The sequence below is a fragment of the Lepus europaeus genome, chromosome 9 (genome assembly GCF_033115175.1).
Source record: "Lepus europaeus isolate LE1 chromosome 9, mLepTim1.pri, whole genome shotgun sequence".
Lineage (NCBI taxonomy): Eukaryota > Metazoa > Chordata > Mammalia > Lagomorpha > Leporidae > Lepus > Lepus europaeus.
The window spans coordinates 125,183,343-125,205,379 of record NC_084835.1 but is presented as its reverse complement, the minus strand read 5'-3'; the positions used below and the strand labels follow the sequence as shown (position 1 = coordinate 125,205,379).

At 61.2% G+C, this 22,037-nt stretch overlaps 1 protein-coding gene across 1 annotated transcript in view; it reads right to left on the bottom strand.

Moving 5' to 3' along the window:
• NFATC1 (nuclear factor of activated T cells 1) overlaps positions 1 to 22,037 on the bottom strand; it is a 123,189-nt gene that overhangs the window by 73,724 nt on the left and 27,428 nt on the right. Inside the window, 1 exon segment of the mRNA XM_062201825.1 lies at positions 17,511 to 17,670. Within this exon segment, the coding sequence (XP_062057809.1) occupies positions 17,511 to 17,670 (160 nt within the window).

Sequence of the window (22,037 nt, the reverse complement as noted above, 5' to 3'; positions counted from 1 at the left end):
TGACACACAGGAGTCTGACAGCAGACGGGAGGGTGCGCAGCGGCCACGGCAGCAATCCCCACGGACGCTGACATGTCTGCCTGCAGCGAGGCCCCGCCCCCGAGGACGGCTGCTGAGATTACTCCGCTCCAGGAAGGCGCCGTTCTCCTGTGAGCTGAGAGCAGGCGTCCCCCACGGAGGGTGTCCCCCCACGGAAACACCACACAAGCAAGGGCATCTGCAACAGAGCCCCGGGGACCCCAGCCTTGGGGCCCTTTGGACTCCCTCGGAAACCCTTGCTCCAGCTGGGACTCAGGGTCCACTTGGAGAAACTGAGCGCAGGGACAGGTCAACGAGCCTCGGGCCAAGCCTCCCCAGGAAACAGGAGGCAGCCTGTGGGAGCCGGCAGGGCCTGGCCAGGGCGGATGACTGTAAAAGGACAACTAAGTCCCCCGAGGCCTCCCCTTGCCACCCCTGCCCCCCGCACCAGCTCTGATGTGTGTGAAGACTGAATAGGAGGCAGAACTTCAGCCTTTAAAAAACATGCTGTTTCAGTGAAAATGGGATATTTACGGTCTAACCTGGGAGGTAAACATCTATTATTTAAAACACGAAGCTCATTTCAAGAAAAGAAATGTAAGATACCTCACATGAGCAGCACACGGATTTTCTGCCTCCGGCGCACACAGTGCCTGTCACGGTGGCATTTACACAGTCACCTGTCACAGCAACAACTTCTCTGCTCCCCCTAAGCTAAACAAAACGCATCGCTCCTTTGCAGGGCCCTGCGGCCGAGCCTCCTCACATTAGAATGTTTGTTTTTAGCTCCTGTGCTGACCTCAGCACGTACACGGAGGATGACAGGCCGGGGACTGATTGGTCTGGAACCCAGGCAGGGGCCACACGGTGGAAGGAAGTGCAGGGTTTAAAGAGCCCGCTAATCGTCCGCCTTTCAATGAACACACACGAGAGCCTTCCCAAAACTCAGAGCAGAGCCGCAAGCCCCGAGAGAAACCACCTGGTGCGGGCCCAGAAAGAGCGGGGTGTTCTCAATACTGCAAGAGGGGACTTGGGGAGGGAGGAGCCCAGCCGATAAACCGGCTTCTCTCTGCTGTAACCGGCTCCACGCACGCCAGGCCCACTGTAGGGATGTGCACGCTGCTCCCAGGGCCTCCGTCACGTCTGTGCCTAGGTCCCCTCGTAACCAACCACAGCGAGGGGTGCCCAGGGTGGCCCTGGGTTGCTGCCCCGTCATGGTCTCCCTCCCACTTCAAAGGCACCATCCTAGAGTGGACCCCTACAGAGCAAGAGTGGGACCCTGGAGTCCCATGTGCCAGCTCTGTCCCACGTTCTGGACTCCTGCACCATACACGCACCAAGGGGTCCCTTTAAGCCTGGGCCAAGTGAATGCAACCTAAACACTAAGGCAGGAAGAACCGACAGGCTGTCCTATGCATATCCTAAGTAAAAAGAGCGCAAAGACTAAAAACACAAGCCAAACAGAGAAATCAGGGGAACAGGCGAAAACACAAATGACCCTCAGGCCCCCAGGACTGAGCACAGCACCCACCTGACCCCTAGGACTGACAGCACAGCACCTACCAAATCCCCAGGACTGAGCACAGCACCCACCTGACCCCCAGGACTGGCAGCACAGCACCCACCTGACCCCAGGAACCATAGCACAGCACCTACCAAATCCCCAGGACTGAGCACAGCACCCACCTGACCCCTAGGACTGACAGCACAGCACCTACCAAATCCCCAGGACTGAGCACAGCACCCACCTGACCCCCAGGACTGGCAGCACAGCACCCACCTGACCCCAGGAACCATAGCACAGCACCTACCAAATCCCCAGGACTGAGCACAGCACCCACCTGACCCCCAGGACTGGCAGCACAGCACCCACCTGACCCCAGGAACCATAGCACAGCACCTACCTAATCCCCAGGACTGAGCACAGCACCCACCTGACCCCAGGAACCACAGCACAGCACCTACCTAATCCCCAGGACTGAGCATAGCACCCACCTGACCCCAGGAACCACAGCACAGCACCTACCTAATCCCCAGGACTGAGCATAGCACCCACCTGACCCCAGGAACCACAGCACAGCACCTACCTAATCCCCAGGACTGAGCACAGCACCCACCAGACTCCCAGGAACCACAGCACAGCACCTACCTGATCCCCAGGACTGAGCACAGCACCCACCTGACCCCCAGGACTGGCAGCACAGCACCTACCTAATCCCCAGGACTGAGCACAGCACCCACCTGACCCCCAGGACTGGCAGCACAGCACCCACCTGACCCCAGGAACCATAGCACAGCACCTACCTAATCCCCAGGACTGAGCATAGCACCCACCTGACCCCCAGGACTGGCAGCACAGCACCCACCTGACCCCAGGAACCACAGCACAGCACCTACCTAATCCCCAGGACTGAGCACAGCACCCACCTGACCCCCAGGACTGGCAGCACAGCACCCACATGACCCCAGGAACCACAGCACAGCACCTACCTAATCCCCAGGACTGAGTATAGCACCCACCAGACTCCCAGGAACCACAGCATAGCACCTACCTAATCCCCAGGACTGAGCACAGCACCCACCTGACCCCCAGGACTGGCAGCACAGCACTCTCACCCGTGTCTCACTTCCCCCTCAGCCAGACCCTCTGGCACCTGCTGTTTAGGGGGTGCCTTCCCTGGGGGGTATGGAGGAGCCCCTGGCTGTCCTGGCACTGGGAGCCTCAGGACAGGGTGCACCTGAGCCACTGTGGTCTCACCTCCGTGCAACGTCTAAGGACAAGGGAGACCTGGGGTGGTGTCTGGAACTGGCACTTGGCCCAACACGGTCCCAGAGCAGAGAGAAAAGGCCTGGGCTTCCCACTCTCCCAGCCACGGGCAGAGCCGGGCAAGCAGCTGTGACAGTGTCCCCGGCCCACTTTCCACAGACAACTGGAGGCCAGGAGTCTGTCTGATAGTTGTCTGTGAGAGTAAGCTTTCTTCCAGGTGGCTGTTAGTCCCCATATCACAAATCATTTCTGTGACATTCGTGTACCTGTCCCATGCTCACCGCGGGGTGAGAGGAAACGTGGCAGCCACGACCCCCAGCCTCCAAGGCGCACCTCTGGCCTGCTCACCCTGCCACACCCACCTGGGGCCAAACCCCAAAGTGGCCTGCTCAAGGGTGACCTGAGGGCTGGGTCCCTTCGCTGAAGTCCCAGCCCGGTGGCCCGAGCAGCCCCACCACATGGGGACTGACAACAGCTGCCACCCGGCCTCCTTGGGGGCGGTGAGACCACTGGACGCTGAAAACCCCTCAGCTGGTGGGACCCTCAGACAGCCCACAGCTGGGCAGACAGGACCCAAATTATGGGCAGAGTGGCCTGGCCTCACACCCCGAATGCAAAACCAAAGCAGGCGGCCGGCGTCGCGGCTCACTTGGCTAATCCTCCGCCTGCGGAGCCGGCACACCGGGTTCTAGTCCCAGTTGGGGCGCCGGCTTCTGTCCCAGTTGCCCCTCTTCCAGGCCAGCTCTCTGCTGTGGCCCGGGAAGGCAGTGGAGGATGGCCCAAGTGCTTGGGCCCTGCACCCCATGGGAGACCAGGAGAAGCACCTGGCTCCTGGCTTCGGATCAGCGCGGTGTGCCGGCGGCAGCCATTTGGGGGGTGAACCAACGGAAGGAAGACCTTTCTCTCTGTCTCTCTAACTCTGCCTGTCAAAACAAACAAACAAAAAAACCAAAGCAGGCAACACAACTCTCACCAGAAAGTGAGGCAGGACTGTGGTGGAGTCGGGGTGCACGGCGGCCACCCCGGCCCAGGAGAGAAGACCTCAGCCTGGAGGGCCAGGGCAGAGAGGGCAGGCCGGCTCTGCCCGCCCGCTGTGCCCTTGTCCTGCTCCTGGCCTCTGCTGGGCTCCTGGGCCAGAGCCCGCTGCCGGCCCTCCCCGTGGGGGAGTCTGTGTGCTTTCCTCCCTCGCTCCGGAGGAGACAGCCCGGGGAAGGGGAAGTGCGGACTACAGAGCGCACCTGGGGGCTCCTGGGGCCCAGGGGAGAGCACGCTGCAGTGCAGCCACACCCCCACTCCAGGACACTCTGAAGAACAGGCACAGGCCCAGCCAGCGGCCCTCCACCTGGGAGCCCCTGCGTGGTACCCTCAGGGCGGCGCAGGCAGGAGTCACACAGGTCCCTGGAGGAGGAGCTTCCCGCAACCCTGGAGGGCATTGCTCCTGACATGTGCTGGGCACGAGCTCTGGACTCGTGTGCAGTGTCCGTGGCCACACACACGCGCCTCCATGAGAAGCCTGACTCACGGGCCCCAGCTACTGCTCTCTGCAGGACCAGAGGACACATTTTTATTTTTGTTTGTTTGTTTGTTTTTTGACAGGTAGAGTTATAGACAGAGAGAGAAGGACAGAGAGAAAGGTCTTCCTTTTTCCATTGGCTCACCCCCCTAAATGGCCTCTACGGCCAGTGTGCTGCGCTGATCCAAAGCCAGGAGCCAGGTGCTTCTCCTGGTCTCCCATGCGGGTGCAGGGCCCAAGCACTTGGGCCATCCTCCACTGCCTTCCCGGGCCACAGCAGAGAGCTGGACTGGAAGAGGAGCAACTAGGACTAGAACCGGCGCCCCTGTGGGATGCCGGCGCCACAGGCGGAGGATTAACCAAGCAAGCCATGGCTCCGGGCCCACATTTCTGTTTTAGTTCAAGTTTTATTTCCACCTTTTCCAGCAGTGGCAACACACTGGCCTCCTATAGACACAAGAGACCGAAGTAGTCCCCAAGCCCTCGGGGTAGGGCCTGGCCTGACCCACCTTCCTGACCCTATTAGCTGCTGGAGCCCCCGTGGGTAGGTGGAGGCCAAGTGTGCCAGGCAGGACAGTTCCAGATGGGGGACGCTCACACCACAAAGCTTTTACCGAGGACCCTGAACTTCACAGAGTGGACGCTTCTCAGCGAGGCCAGCAGGCCAGATCTGCCAGACTGGGGCTGGGACCAGCGTCTGCAGCTGGTCTCTGCCTTGGACACCACGGGGTGTCTGTGGAGGGAAGAGAGCCAGGCAGGGGACAGCACCTTCCACAGGCGCCTCGCCGGAGGACAGAAGGAGCAGCACCATGAGGCAGGCAGACATCGGCTCCTGCTGTGTCTCGCTCTGCCCCGTGGGTCAGGCTCTGTGCCCACCAAGCAAATCCTGCCAGCCCAGGCAGACCCCAGGTCCTGTAAGCAGTCTCTAGGTGGCAGGAGGCTCCAGGCACTCGGCTAAGGCACAGGAGTGAGGACAGGGCTCCCTGTGCAGGGGGCCTCCTGCCACAGCAAGGCAGGGCTCACGGCACCCGGCAGAGCCACCCGACGCAGAAGACACCTGCAGGTCTTCCCTCATCTGTGTGTGTGAGGACACATCTGTGCGTGTGCATGTGTGTGTGAGGACACACGTCTGTGCATGTGTGTGTATGTAAGGACATACGTCTGTGTGTGTGCATGTGTGGGAGTGTGTGTGAGGACACATCTGCGTGTGCATGTGTGGGAGTGTGTGTGAGGACACACATCTGCGCATGTGTGGGAGTGTGTGTGTGTGTGAGGACACATCTGTGCATGTGTGGGCCTGTGTGTGTGTGTATGAGGACACATCTGCACATGTGTGGGCCTGTGTGTGTGTGTGTGAGGACACATCTGTGCATGTGTGGGCCTGTGTGTGTGTGTGTGAGGACACATCTGTGCATGTGTGGGAGTGTGTGTGTGTGAGGACACATCTGTGCATGTGTGGGAGTGTGTGTGTGAGGACACATCTGCACATGTGTGGGCCTGTGTGTGTATGAGGACACATCTGCACATGTGTGGGAGTGTGTGTGTGTATGAGGACACATCTGTGCGTGTGCATGTGTGGGAGTGTGTGTGTGTGTGAGGACACATCTGCACATGTGTGGGAGTGTGTGTGTGTGTGAGGACACATCTGCACATGTGTGGGCCTGTGTGTGTGTGCGAGGACACATCTGTGCATGTGTGGGCCTGTGTGTGTGTGTGAGGACACATCTGCACATGTGTGGGCCTGTGTGTGAGGACACATCTGTGCATGTGTGGGCCTGTGTGTGTGTGTATGAGGACACATCTGCACATGTGTGGGCCTGTGTGTGTGTGAGGCCACATCTGTGCATGTGTGGGCCTGTGTGTGTGTGTGTGAGGCCACATCTGTGCATGTGTGGGCCTGTGTGTGTGTGTGTGTGTGAGGACACACATCTGTGCATGTGTGGGCCTGTGTGAGGACACATCTGCACATGTGTGGGCCTGTGTGTGTGTGAGGACACACATCTGCACATGTGTGGGCCTGTGTGTGTATGAGGACACATCTGCACATGTGTGGGCCTGTGTGTGTGTATGAGGACACATCTGTGCGTGTGCATGTGTGGGAGTGTGTGTGTGTGTGAGGACACATCTGCACATGTGTGGGAGTGTGTGTGTGTGAGGACACATCTGCACATGTGTGGGCCTGTGTGTGTGTGTGAGGACACATCTGTGCATGTGTGGGCCTGTGTGTGTGTGTGAGGACACATCTGTGCATGTGTGGGCCTGTGTGTGTGTGAGGACACATCTGCACATGTGTGGGCCTGTGTGTGTGTGAGGACACATCTGTGCATGTGTGGGCCTGTGTGTGTGTGTGAGGACACATCTGCGCATGTGTGGGCCTGTGTGTGTGTGTGAGGACACATCTGTGCATGTGTGGGCCTGTGTGTGTGTGTGAGGACACATCTGCGCATGTGTGGGCCTGTGTGTGTGTATGAGGACACATCTGCACATGTGTGGGAGTGTGTGTGTGTGAGGACACATCTGCGCATGTGTAGAAGTGTGTGTGTGTATGAGGACACATCTGTGCATGTGTGGGCCTGTGTGTGTGTATGAGGACACATCTGCACATGTGTGGGAGTGTGTGTGTGTGTGAGGACACATCTGCACATGTGTGGGAGTGTGTGTGTGTGAGGACACATCTGCACATGTGTGGGCCTGTGTGTTGTGAGGACACACATCTGTGCATGTGTGGGCCTGTGTGTGTGTGTGAGGACACATCTGTGCATGTGTGGGCCTGTGTGTGTGTGTATGAGGACACATCTGTGCATGTGTGGGCCTGTGTGTGTGAGGACACATCTGTGCATGTGTGGGCCTGTGTGTGTGTGTGAGGACACATCTGCACATGTGTGGGAGAGTATGTGTGTGAGGACACATCTGCGCATGTGTAGGAGTGTGTGTGTATGAGGACACATCTGCGCATGTGTGGGCCTGTGTGTGTGAGGACACATCTGCACACGTGTGGGCCTGTGTGTGTGAGGACACATCTGCGCATGTGTAGGAGTGTGTGTGTATGAGGACACATCTGCGCATGTGTGGGCCTGTGTGTGTGAGGACACATCTGTGCATGTGTGGGCCTGTGTGTGTGTATGAGGACACATCTGCACATGTGTGGGAGTGTGTGTGTGTGTGAGGACACATCTGCACATGTGTGGGCCTGTGTGTGTGAGGACACATCTGCACATGTGTGGGCCTGTGTGTTGTGAGGACACATCTGTGCATGTGTGGGCCTGTGTGTGTGTGTGAGGACACATCTGCACATGTGTGGGCCTGTGTGTGTGTGTGAGGACACATCTGCGCATGTGTGGGCCTGTGTGTGTGAGGACACATCTGTGCATGTGTGGGCCTGTGTGTGTGTCTGCACCTGGACACTGACGCTGAGCCTACAACTCCGAGTGTCACCTCATTCTGCGGACTCTCCCTCTGCCTAGGACTTTCCCGGTGATTTACGCCGTGTTTATTCTCGCAGAGAACAGCAGGCTCATGGGGAGGCCGGTTCTCGAGTGGTGTCTCGGTGGTGATTTAAAGCTGCCCTCGGCTGCAGGCCTTCCGGGAGGGGTGTGCTCTCACGGCCCCGTGTGGGCGAGGCTTTTCCACCTCTCTGAGGAAGCAGGACATAAGAACGTGAGGACCGAAACGAGCGCGCCTGTGCGGGGCGGGGGCGGGGGGGGGGGGCGCTCCAAAAGTCTGTGCAAAATGCCTGTGAAAAAAAACTGTGTGTGGATTTCAAAAACTTTCTGCACTAAAAAACTGATCTTTCCATTCCCTTTGCAAGGGTTTTCTGCAGTCTGCTAGCCTAAGTATTACGAATGCACTGAGTGCCCAGGTGTGGAGCCACACGCGGATCCCGCTCCTGGGGTGTGACTGCGTGGCCACTTCCTCCTGGGCCATTGTGCCACTGTGCTTACTATGGCTGTGAGGCCTCCCAAGGCCTCTAACCATCAGCAGCTCCTCCACGGCAGGGGCAAAGGCGCCAGACGTGTTCTGCGTGAGGAGGGGCCGTGAGCAGTCCACCACCCCGCCCCGTCCCCGCCCGGCCTCTGCGGCCACCTTCAGGACCAGGCCAGCGAGCTGCGGAGCTGGAAGCATCCTGTGTCTCAGGGGCGCACCAGGCCCGGGCTGGCCGGCGTCTGCCCGCGGTGGGACGGGACCGCAGTCGGGTTTGTGGGAGGCGGCAGGCCGTGCAGCTTCCAGAAGGGACAGGGCAGGCTTCACGGCCCCGTGTGACGGCAGGCTTCACGGCCCCGTGTGACGGCAGGCTTCAGCTCTGCACCTTCACGGCGCTCCTGCAGACGCTGCGTGACCAGGGGTTCGAGAGTCCGGGCTGGCCTGCTCACGGTGCCCCAACGTAGGTTACCTTCGCTCCTGGTGCCCTGCGGTGTGGGCACTGAGATAAGAGGTGGCTGAGGTGTGGGGAGGAGGTGGGCAGGCAGGAGCTGGGGAAAACCCAGACCTCCCGAGCCTGCCACGGAGGCCAGCAGGGGACGGCGCCACGGCCAGCAGCAGCAGGACTGACAGGAACGGCAGGCTCAGGAAGGAACGCAGGCCAGGCGGGAGCTGCCCTTGCGCACCGCGCCCAGCGGCAGCCTGCCAGCTCCTCACCTCCACGCTCTCTCCCCTCAGAGAGCCCCAGAACAAGGAGCCCCGGAACGGCCAGGGGTGGTGTGGATGGCGGCCCCTCCAGGACGAGGGGATGGGGCGCACCCTGAACCCTGCCGCCAGCCCCACCTCACTACCCACGCGCAGCCCGAGTGACAGAGCAGTCACATCTGCCTGGAGAGCCCATGGGGGCTGCAGACACCCCACGGGCACGGGGCCCCGCTCGCCTCCGAAGCGCCGTGTTTGGCATTTCTAATTAAAACATGCTGAGAAGCCCGACCGCGCTCAGGGAGAACACAGCTAGGAACGCGGCCCCAGAGCCCCACGGTCCTCACGACCCGTCGGGGCACATTAACCGCACGTGACAGACATGGCTCAGGGGAGCTGGGCCTGGAGCCTGCTAAAACCCGCGCCCCTGCCCCAGAAGACACCGCAACCTTCCGGAAGCAGCGTGTGTCTAAGAGCCTCGCTGTCCGACACCAGGTGCTGGGAGGGGTCAGGGCCGTGGAGGGCAGCGGCCCCACCAGCACACCCGGCCCATGGAACCTGAGGAGCAAGGCTACTGTCGGGGTGCAGCGCTGCCCACCTGTGCCCAACCGGGAAGCCCACCAGGCTGAGTGACGCAGCGGGGCAGGGGCCGGCTAGGCTCACACGGGGAGCCGCCCGAGGAGCGCCTGGCCCACGCAGCACTCTTCCCCACAACTCAGTCCCCTCAGCAAGACAGGCCTGCACCCTGCCGAGCAGGCGCCTTGCCCCGGGCACGCCCCTCTCAGAGCTCTCGGGGGGGCATCTGGCCAATTTAACTGCGCTGTGCTGAGCGCCTTATGGGGTGGACCAAGGAGAACCTTCTGGAAGTCACGTCCTGGCACTGGATCATTAGCAACCCCAAGCATGGCTGAGGCAAGGCCAGAACAAGGTATGGTGGCTGTGAGATCTGTGACTCAGAGAGGCCCCTCCCAGCAACCCCACCCCACACACCAGGCGTCCACACCACGGACACACCCGCGTCCAGGTTGCCCCCTCCAGCCCCCAGCGCTCCAAGGCATGTCCACTTGGGCAGGGCGCTCTGACCACACACAGGAGCCGGGGAGCACGCTGTGCGTGTTAGGCGGTTCTCGTCAAAGGCACGTGTCTCAGCTGACAGGTAAACTGTCCCCGTGCCCTTCCTGCATCAATGGGTTTTGAGGTGAGGGAGCCACAGCAGGTGTCCCTGCGTGCGCAGAGGCCCGGGGCGTGCTCCGCTTCTGGGGGCACTGGGAGCCTCCTGAGGCAGCGAGGAGACGTGGTGTGAGTGACCCTGACCACAGGCTGCTCCTGCTGAGAGGGTGCCCGGCACCCACGGACTGCTCTGGGTGGACAGATGAGCCACGAGGAAGCGGCCTCCGTACTGCGCCCACGGCACAGAAAGACCTCAGCCAAACTCCCCCGCTTTCCCAGCTGGGAGCAGCTCCTGGTGGCCAGCCCCCATCCTGGCAGGAAACCGACCCAGGGCACCTGTTCCCCGGCACCTTCCTGCAACCCGTGCATCGCCCTGCACCGCCCGAGGGAGGACACTGCACGGCAGACCCTCGTCTGCATGAAACTGACATTGACACGCATCCCAGGGACCGGCCCCTGCTGGCCACCCGCTGGTCACTCTGTGACTCTGTCCGGGTGTGTCCAGGCAGGCCTGGCTTGTGTGTGCCGAGGGCAGAGGGCCCAGCACCTGTGCCTGTAGCTGGGGAAAGCGTGCTGATTTGCCTGGACGTGGTGCTGAAAGGGGACAGGCCGTCTGTCGTGCCGCGAGGCAGAGCCATAAAAAATGAATCTACAGCTTGTGCAGGGCAGCCAGCACCTGGCGGCAGGGCCGGCGGGGCATCTGGCTGGGGGCAGGCCGCATTTCAGTTCCCACCTCGTGGGGCTTCGGTTCCATCTCCCGGCGCTGCACCGGCTCCTGGCTTCTCATGGGCCCACGCCGTTTCTCCCAAGCACTGACTTATTCCAGGAGCACCTCTGGCCTGCTCCGGCGTGGCACACACGGCAGACGGAGTGCCCTGGGAAGAACACGCAGCCTGCCCTTGCCAGCCTGGACTGCGAAGGGGCTGCAGCCCTTGGGACGGCGTTCAGAGAGCTGGTCCGCAGCGGTCACTCTGCTCATGTGACGTAAACAGTGCTGGCTGTGCCTGTGGGCAAGGCCAACCTACAAGCCAGGTGGTCTAAGGAGAGCCCCACAGTGGCCGCGAGGCCCCTCACACCCTCGCCTGGGCCCCAGCCTCCGCCCCAGCGCCCTGCTGATCCAGGCGGCAGCCTCACAGAGCACACCACAAACCTAAAACGCTGCTGGGGTTGGGCAAGGCTCCTTGGGCTCACGTTTCTGTGGCCGTTAATTATTCACATGGACCCCGCCGAGAGATGGGCCAGATGCTATCAGGCGCGTTGTTTTGGTGACTCGGTAAAGGGAGCTGAATTCTCTGACCCCTGGGTCAGGGGTCAGGCTACACCCTCAGGAGCTCCTGTGCTCCTGGATGTCCCAGAGGCCACAGGGAAGGTTGTCGACGCCCTGAGGTCGGCTCCTCACACACCTGCGGGCCCTGAGGACTAGGCGCTGGGACACAGGGCTGCACAGCTGCGACGACTGAAGCGGGCCTGGGCCCCGGGAGCCGCAGGCACCCCACAGGCGTGCGGGGGCTGGAGCTCCAGCTCTCCTCCAGGCACAACATCCTGGATGGAGTAAGGAAGACACCAGGATGGGAGAGCCTTCCCGCACCCAGAAAAGGCAAGGGGTCCACCAGGAGAACCCTGCAGCTGACGCTTCTGGGCTGCCCCTCTGCCCCCAAGACCATTCTGCTAGGAACCGACCAAAGCTGGCTGTGGCCTCACTGATGAGGTCTGTGGGGCACAGGGGCAGACCTGTGAGTGAGCGGGGAGCGAGACGGGAAAGGAGGCAGCAGTGCCCAGAACCCAAGAACCCTGGGAACCCCAGTCCTGCCCCACGCCGGGAGCAGAACCCATCCACAGACTCACCAGGGACAGAGAATAACTGGGAGGGTGGCCATGCCACCTGCCAGGGATGTCCCTTCTGAAGAGACCTGGGTGGACTGGGAGCGCCGGGACCAACGCCGTCCCCCCAGGTCCTTGTGTGTAACCCAGCAAGACTGCTGCCAATGGCCCGACCCAGAACAGGCTCTGCGTCTCCTACCTCCTCGGCCCCTCTGCCCATCGCAGGCCCACACACAGAGCTGTGGTCTGGCTGGGCCAGGCAGTAGCTCTGCCCTTGAGTGGACTCGGAGGCATCTGTGCCACTGAGAAGGTCAAGTCCAGGTGGCCCACAATCCTTGTCTTTGCTTCAACTACACAAAGGAAGCGAGGCCAGCCCCCCACCCTACAGACGGACACCAGAGCCCTGTTTCTCACTATGTCACAGAGTGGGTGCTTGTGGAGGGCACCCCTCGGTGGGCTGGGGCCCACACAGCCCACATGCACCTGGAGTGCGGCCAGGGCTATGCGGGGTCACCTGCCAGATCTCACGGCGGAGCGCCTCCCGTGGCCGCGCCGCACTGGCGCTTCCTCTGCCACCCGCACCTGCAGGACACGGCCTCTGGACCAGCAGGCATGGTTGTTCCCCAGTGTGAGAAGGGTCAGGTCCCCGGGGCAGAGTCAGGTCCTGGAGGGAGGGAGGGACCCCAGGCCTGCACCCACCATGGCAGGTGAGCAATGCTCAGAGGCTGGGCCAGGGTGAGACTCAAGTACTGTCCTGAGTTCGAGTCCCACTGCTCCACTTCCCATCCAGCTCCCCGTTCCTATGTCTGGGAAGGCAGCGGAGAATGGCCCAAGTGCTTCTGGGCCTGCACCCTTGATGGAGTTGCAGGCTCCTGGCTCCAGCCTGGTCCAGCCCGGCTACTGAGGCCATCTGGGGAGTGAACCAGTGAATGGACCATATCTGCCTTTCCCTCCCTGTCACTCTACCTTCCAAATAAAATAACAAAATAATCAATCTCTAAAGAAAGCAAGCTGTGTGTACTGGAGAGAGGGTGGCGGCTCTGGTTCTAGGGTCTCGGGGCCCAGGCTGCACTGTGCTGCACTGCAGGCCACCCGCGGCAGAGCCTTCCCTCTGGGGCACTGCTGCGGCTTTGCCACCCTGCGCAAGGTCCTGGCTCTGGTCTTGTGGAGAGACCTGTGTAAATGTGCAGGAAAGTGGGCCCAGCTGCAGAGAGCAGCACGGTCTGCACACGGGGGAAACCACATGCCCATAGACAGAGCTTTGAAGCCAAGGCCCAGCGGCAGATCCACTGCGAGATGGCTCCCGCACAGGTAGACTCCGGGGCCTGCCTCACGCCCCCAAGGCCAAGGTTTCACAGCGCCATAAGAGGGAGCCCAGGCTCAGGTGCCGGGGCTGCGGCAGCCACGGCGGGCACAGACGTGGGTGTGGTGGCACTACACTGACGGTGGCCATGGGAGGCCTCCTGTTTCCCTTTGTTCTGCAAGAGCGAGCGTATCCGACTTGTGCCAGTCTGCCCTCCGTCAGCTGACAGCCAGAGGGACCCCCACCGCCCTCCTGGAAACTGCTCACGTCACACCTGCACCGCCACACAGCCGAGTAACAGATCAGCAAAAGACAGTGCAAACGGCTAATTCCCCACACACGAGAACGCCACGGCTTCTGGAGGGACCAACCCCCCCAGCACCCACCAGTTAGTACAGTTCTCCACGGCACCTTACAGATGTCTGAGCTGTAAAATTCCTCCCGAAGGCCTCTGCTCTCTCTGTGTGGACAGACCAGCACAGCTGGGCCCACAGTGTGAGGACTCTCAGTGTAGACAGACCAGCACTGCGGGGCCCACGGTGTGGGGACTCTCAGTGTAGAGAGACCAGCACTGCTGGGCCCACGGTGTGAGGACTCTCAGTATAGACAGACCAGCACTGCTGTGTCCATGGTGTCAGGACTCAGTGTAGACAGACCAGCACTGCGGGCCCACGGTGTGAGGACGCTCAGTGTAGACAGACCAGCACGGCTGGGCCCACAGTGTGAGGACTCTCAGTGTAGACAGACCAGCACTGCGGGGCCCACGGTGTGGGGACGCTCAGTGTAGACAGACCAGCACTGCGGGGCCCACGGTGTGAGGACTCTCAGTGTAGACAGACCAGCACTGCTGTGCCCACGGTGTGGGGACTCAGTGTAGACAGACCAGCACTGCGGGGCCCACGGTGTGGGGACTCTTAGTGTAGACAGACCAGCACTGCTGTGTCCATGGTGTCAGGACTCAGTGTAGACAGACCAGCACTGCTGTGCCCACGGTGTGAGGACTCTCAGTATAGACAGACCAGCACTGCGGGGCCCACGGTGTGAGGACTCTCAGTGTAGACAGACCAGCACTGCTGTGCCCACGGTGTGAGGACTCTCAGTGTAGACAGACCAGCACTGCTGTGCCCACAGTGTGAGGACTCAGTGTAGACAGACCAGCACTGCTGTGCCCACGGTGTGAGGACTCTCAGTGTAGACAGACCAGCACTGCGGGGCCCACAGTGTGAGGACTCAGTGTAGACAGACCAGCACTGCTGTGTCCATGGTGTGAGGACTCTCAGTGTAGACAGACCAGCACTGCTGTGCCCACGGTGTGAGGACTCAGTGTAGACAGACCAGCACTGCGGGGCCCACGGTGTGAGGACGCTCAGTGTAGACAGACCAGCACTGCTGTGCCCACGGTGTGAGGACTCTCAGTGTAGACAGACCAGCACTGCTGTGCCCACGGTGTGAGGACTCTCAGTGTAGACAGACCAGCACGGCTGGGCCCACAGTGTGAGGACTCTCAGTGTAGACAGACCAGCACTGCGGGGCCCACGGTGTGAGGACTCTCAGTGTAGACAGACCAGCACTGCGGGGCCCACGGTGTGAGGACGCTCAGTGTAGACAGACCAGCACTGCGGGGCCCATGGTGTGAGGACTCTCAGTGTAGACAGACCAGCACTGCTGTGCCCACGGTGTGAGGACTCTCAGTGTAGACAGACCAGCACTGCGGGGCCCACGGTGTGAGGACTCTCAGTGTAGACAGACCAGCACTGCTGTGTCCACGGTGTGAGGACTCAGTGTAGACAGACCAGCACTGCTGTGTCCATGGTGTCAGGACTCAGTGTAGACAGACCAGCACTGCTGTGCCCACAGTGTGAGGACTCTCAGTGTGGACAGACCAGCACTGCTGTGCCCACGGTGTGAGGACTCTCAGTGTGGACAGACCAGCACTGCGGGGCCCACGGTGTGAGGACTCTCAGTGTAGACAGACCAGCACTGCGGGGCCCACAGTGTGAGGACTCTCAGTGTAGACAGACCAGCACTGCGGGGCCCACGGTGTGAGGACTCTCAGTGTAGACAGACCAGCACTGCTGTACCCACGGTGTGAGGACTCTCAGTGTAGACAGACCAGCACTGCGGGGCCCACGGTGTGAGGACTCTCAGTGTAGACAGACCAGCACTGCTGTGTCCACGGTGTGAGGACTCAGTGTAGACAGACCAGCACTGCTGTGTCCATGGTGTCAGGACTCAGTGTAGACAGACCAGCACTGCTGTGCCCACAGTGTGAGGACTCTCAGTGTGGACAGACCAGCACTGCTGTGCCCACGGTGTGAGGACTCTCAGTGTGGACAGACCAGCACTGCTGTGTCCATGGTGTGAGGACTCAGTGTAGACAGACCAGCACTGCTGTGCCCACGGTGTGAGGACTCTCAGTGTAGACAGACCAGCACTGCTGTGCCCACAGTGTGAGGACTCTCAGTGTGGACAGACCAGCACTGCTGTGCCCACGGTGTGAGGACTCTCAGTGTAGACAGACCAGCACTGCGGGGCCCACAGTGTGAGGACTCTCAGTGTAGACAGACCAGCACTGCTGTGCCCACAGTGTGAGGACGCTCAGTGTGGACAGACCAGCACTGCTGTGCCCACGGTGTGAGGACTCTCAGTGTAGACAGACCAGCACTGCTGTGTCCATGGTGTCAGGACTCAGTGTAGACAGACCAGCACTGCTGTGCCCACGGTGTGAGGACTCTCAGTGTAGACAGACCAGCACTGCTGTGCCCACGGTGTGAGGACTCTCAGTGTAGACAGACCAGCACTGCTGTGCCCACGGTGTGAGGACTCTCAGTGTAGACAGACCAGCACTGCGGGGCCCACGGTGTGAGGACTCTCAGTGTAGACAGACCAGCACTGCGGGGCCCACGGTGTGAGGACTCTCAGTGTAGACAGACCAGCACTGCTGGGCCCACGGTGTGAGGACTCTCAGTGTAGACAGACCAGCACTGCTGTGCCCACGGTGTGAGGACTCTCAGTGTAGACAGACCAGCACTGCTGTGCCCACGGTGTGAGGACTCTCAGTGTAGACAGACCAGCACTGCTGGGCCCACGGTGTGAGGACTCTCAGTGTAGCAGACCAGCACTGCTGTGCCCACGGTGTGAGGACTCTCAGTGTAGACAGACCAGCACTGCTGTGCCCACGGTGTGAGGACTCTCAGTGTAGACAGACCAGCACTGCGGGGCCCACGGTGTGAGGACTCTCAGTGTAGACAGACCAGCACTGCGGGGCCCACACGTGCAGACAGACACAGAGACGACCAGAGGAGCTGCGGCAGCCTCGTGCAGCTGCTGCGTGGCTGTGGCTGTGACACTCTGCTGTAATTTTCACCCCGCCCCTCCATCAGCACCATGAAGATTCAGACCCAGCCCAGCCCGCGGCCCAGCCCTAGCTCTGTTGTGGACGTGGCGGGAGGGGCTGCAGCCCTCACTGCCCGCTGCTCCCGTCTGGCTGCTCCGTGCTGGCCTGCCTTCTCATGGCAATAATGCGCTGCCACTCGAGAACCCCAGCAGAAGGGAGGTAATGACCGTGGTTACCGAGGGCCAGGGAACGCGGGCTCGGCCTGACCTTTTCCAGCCGAGCAGGCAGGGACTTGACACGTCCAGCTGCCCTTTCCACCTGGCAGGGCTCTCGACCCAGGTCACAGCGAGCGTCAGGCACAGCGCCACAAGCACCCCCTTAACATTCCCCACAATTGCTGCTGAAGTGCGTCGCCGGCTGAGTGCCATCCGCGTCCAGGCCCTGCCCACACAGCCCTTCACGTCCCTGAACAAACACAAATCCAGGCCCCTGCTGTGTGCCCCTTCCAGCCGGCACCATTCTCTAAACAACACGGCTGTGGGCCCGGGTCGCCACGCTGGGGTACACGGAGGAGAGTCCCCCACACCCTGATGGCATGGCCCGCTCACCTCCCAGACGCAGACTGCGCAGGCCGGCAATGGGCCTGGAGATCCGCCTTTCTGATGACCTCGGAGGGGGTGGTGAGGGACCACACGTGGGAAGCAGCGCCACAAACGTGCAAGGCCTTGAGCGAAGAATGAAATCTGACAGGAAGCGCTCACGGCACCCCAGCCGCCCCTGCACACGGCCTCTATGACAGACACCACACGCGCCTGCCTGCTCGATCGAGCACAGAACCAGGACCCGTCTAGCTAAACCGGCAGAGGGAGGCGGCGTGGGAGCAGAAGACGAGCCCCTGGGCCGCCCAAGGACTGAGAGCGCCAGCTCCTGCTGGAGACAGCAAGTGGTGGCAGTGCGATACCTGCACGATGGGGTGTCCTCCGGCTGACGCCTTCACGGCCCCCCGGCTGCCCTCCGTCTCGTAGTGAGCTCTGTGGTGGGACTTGGGCTGTACCTCGATGCGAAGTTCATACGGGCCCGAGTGGGACGGCAGCTGCCAGTCGAGGGCTGGCAGAGACGGGCTGGAATGGAACAGACGGGCATTAGAGACGCACAAGGACCCCAGCACAGCACAGCCCTGGTCCTCTCGCTGGCCCTCACCAACTTAGATCATGTCCTTACTGAAGTGGCTTAAAAAAATCTCAGCACGTGGGGCCGGTGCTGTGGTGAGCTGGGCTAAGCCTCCACCTGCAGCGCCGGCATCCCATGTGGGCGCCAGTTCACGACCCGGCTGCTCCTCTTCTGATCCAGCTCTCTGCTATGTCCTGGGAAAGCAGTGGAAAATGGCCCAGGTGCTTGGGCCCCTGCACCCGCATGGGAGACCGGGAAGAAGCTCCTGGCTTTGGATCAGCACAGCTCCAGCCGTTGTAGCATTTGGGGAGTGAACCAGTGGGTGGAAGATCTTTCTCTCTGTCAAACAAATAAGTAAATCCTTAAAAAAAAAAAAAGTCTGGGCACAGCCAATGGCTGTCTTGTCACTGTGTGGTCATGGGCCCGTGGGTACTTCCGGAGCAGCGTGGAGGCATTCTCCAGTGTGGTCCCAGTGGTCCCATGCCACCGTCACTGGCAGATGGAGTTCTGTAAGCCACGTGCTCTCCCCAGAGAGCCAGGCCCCAGGACTAACTGGCAAGCTCTTTCCCATCAAACAGCCACGATCCTGGGTAAAGTGCTGGGAGCCTAGTTCTCGGCCCCCTCCCCATTCTAGATTCCATGACTCCTGCAGCACACACCCAAGGGCACTGAGAAGAAACAGGGGCACATATCAAGGAAACATGGGAACACCACGCTGACCCTGGCTTGTCCCTGGACACTAAGGGACTGCATGACCAGCTCCTGGCAGCCAAGGCTCCCAGACTCCAGGGTTCTGCCCCACGCCGAGGTGCTTTGTCCTTCACACCAGCACAGCCTCAAGGGAAAACGCGGCGTGAGACCCTGCTCAGCCCGGGCTCCCTTCCGTGGAGGGCTGGGCCTGGTTCTCTGCAGCATTTCAGGCACCCTGAGCTCTCTGTGCGCTCCCCTGACCTGGGGAGATGGCTGCGCTCAGTGTGGGGTGCTGGTCCCTGCAGCCTGGAAGTCTCGGCCACCTGCTGTGCAGTGACCAGTGCACACAGCACCAGCCTTCCTGCCAGGAGGCCCACACATCTCTGCGGCCAGAGGTCCCTTCAGTCTGCGCCCCACAGCTCTGCACAGCAACTCGGCAGGCAGTGGACAATGTGCGAGGCTCAGCTGGGGCCCTGCTGGTCAGATGCAGCTAACAGCCCCAGGTGTGTGGAGCCTGTCAGACCCCCAGGCCCACCGACAAGCTCAGAGCACAGCAGCTACCGAGGACATATTAGCAGGTACCCAAGCTCAAGATATCCACAGGGCCAGGGTCTCTCCTTCCTTGTGGCCCTGTGCATCTCTCCATTTGCACTCGGTACTGCCCCATGGAGGCCCTGACGTCCGGCACCTGGCTGCTTCCCACCCACTCCCACTCCAGGTTCAGTCTCAGGTCCACTCAGCAGCAGCGGGGGGTTGGGGTGGGGCGGTGACCTTTTTGTGAGGGGCACCAAGGATCCACAGGCTCACGGCATCACCAACGCCGAGGGATCCCATCCCTGCTTCTCCAGGCCTGCCTTAGCCCCAAGACACATTATGACCCAAGGCAATTTGAAAACCAAGATGGGTCAGAATAAAGGTGTGTTTAAAAAGACCGAGCCCGGGGCCAGCGTCATGGCACCAGCACCAACATCAGAGCAGCCGTGTGAGTCTCGGCTACTCTGCTCCCCATCCATTTTCCTGCTGTGTGCCTGGGAAGGCAGCGGCGATATTCCAAGCGTTTGACCCCTGCAACCCCTGTGGAAGGCCCAGATGGAGTTCCTGGCTCTTGGCTTTGGCCTGGCCCAGCCCTGGCTGTTGCAGCCTTTTGGAGAGTGAACCAGCAGATGGAAGAGTCTCTTTGTTTTTCTCTCTCTGTGGCCCTGCCTTTCAAATAAATCAATCTTAAGAAAAAAAATAGAAATCAGCCCATGGATCAACCTGAATTGGAACCAAATGTGATTTCTAACAATGCACAACATCTGAGATGCCCTTTGAAAGGACAAGCTACTCCACGACGCTCACACACATGGATGCAAAGGCTGCCTGTGGGTATGGACCCTTCAAGAGGGGCCAGGGGCTCTGGCCTGTGGCAGGGGACCCAAGACAGGCAGGCAGGCGCTGAGGGGGTGGGAGCAACTGTCCACTGGACAGCCGTGTGGCCCCTGGCTCAGGTCAGAGCACCTCCCGGCCCCAGGGCCATGGAGTATGAAGGTCGCCCCCAGGACGTCCCTGTGAGACACCTGCCAGGCAAGGCCCTGTTTGCATGGCCACAGCCTCGGGACACAGCTTCCTGAGTGCCCCTCATGCCTGGGGTGGGGGGTCCTGAGGCTCGCCACACGGAGCGGATTTCTCCATCAGGTGGGGGAGCGGCGGGCACTTCTCTCAAGCCCCCGCCCTGTTGGCCTTGGATGGGCCGCATCTCTGCGAATCTGCCTGGCCAGAACAAAGAGCCACGTGGATGCCCCATAGCCCGCAGAGGTCAGCGGGGTGGGGGAGCCCCCGTGGCTTCGGGGCCACATGAAATAGCAATCAGGTGACAGTTTTCCTGAGAGGAAGCGCGCCATGCGGCTAGCAGTTCCAGAGCTGCTTCCTATGTGAGGTTATCAGCACCGCTGGCCCGGCTTCCGGCAGCAAGCCGAGCACAGAAAACAACCGTGCAGGGGCCGGGAGAGGCCCCGTGCGGGGCTCGGTGCAGACGGTGGCTCTGGGACGAGCTGGCAAAGTCCGCGGAGCACCCACGGCCCCACGCCCAGCCCCAAGCAGGCTCGGCCCCCCTCTACCCTGTGATTTCACACAGGGCTGAGCCATGAGGAAGACCGCCAGATACACACAAAGTGCACAACAAAAGGTGGGCTCATTCACCTCCCAGAACACCGAGAAAGAAAGAGAAAGTGATCTGGGAGAGACGGACAGAGAGCTCCACGCTGCAGGAGCGGCAGAGGCACACACGCCTCCCGAAGGCAGAGGCGCCGCCCGCGGTGAGGCCTTGCACGCGCTCTGGAGCCGCTCAGACAACGTACAGGAAGAACGGTCACGAAGTAGACGTGGTCACACAGACACGGGATGACCGTCTGGGTTGCAAGTTTTCAGTGGGAATTTGGCAGCTCCGTAAGAAGCACAGCAGGAGGGCAGTGGGATGGCGCAGCGCTGCCGCCGTGACCACAGCCCTCCCTGGCCGACTCCTCTGGGAAGCCCGGATCTACCTGCTGACATCCTGCGCTCAGAGCTGACAACAGCTGTACTGCTCAAACTCACCTTCAGCTTCCTCCTACCTAAAAAAAAAGGTGCAAAGAGACGCAGGAAGTCGGACACACACAGAAGCCATCCAGAGGCAGGGCCTCAACACCCGGGGTCGGGCAGAGGATGCAGCTCAGACACTGCCCGTGACCTGCTGCCCATCCTTGCCTCGAGGGAAAGGCCACGCTGCGTGCGTCTCAGCGTCTGGCTCGCAAGTGGCTCATGCACTGCCTTTCCCGCCCTCTGCTGTGGACGGAGGAGCGGGTTCCAGCCCCGTGCTGGGATGAGTGCCGCGCTGAGAGACTGGCCGCTCCTCACACGAGCCGTCCTGAGCCCTGGTGTGCGGCTAGCGTCTGCCGGCACCACGCCCCCACGCGTTTCCTGTGCTGCCTGCTTCTTCACACGGCACTGAAACAGCGAGGCTGGAAACCACACGCCGCGTGAAGAACAAACAGCTAGAGTCACTGGAGCCACCGCGGCACCTCGGCCTCCGCCCGAGCTCTGACTCCTTTGCTGTCTCTCGCTGGACGCACCCTGGGAGCCGGCCGCCTCCAGGAGAGGCCACCGTGATGCCCACTCCGTGACACCGTGCGGCACGGGGGCATCAGCCCCATTCTCTGTACCTGCCCAGGACGGCCACTCACAGAGCACAGGCCTCGAGCCAAGCACGGCCCCATTACCTGTGCCAGCTACAGACACTCCAGTACGGAGAAGGGGGACACCTGTCCTCCCACAGGCAGCCTCTGTGCTGAGCTCGGCCCGGGCTGCCCCCTGAGCTTGGGTGGCTTCAAAATTCCTGTGCAGCGGGGCCTGCCCAGTGCGGAGCTGCCTGGGGTCATGGAGGTGCAGGGGAAGCGGGCACGGGCAGGGAGGAGTCTTATCTCTGCAGGGACGCCCGCAGAGGCAGAGGCTCCGCAGTCCACGTCTGGCTGCAGTGAACCGCGGTGGGGACAGGGAGCTCTCGGAGGCCTTCTGTGACTGTCACTGTTGCAAAGTAAACAATAAAGCTTCTGAGATGCCCATTCCGGTGCTGGAACACAGACGCCAAATCCTGTGACCGGCACAGCCCCGG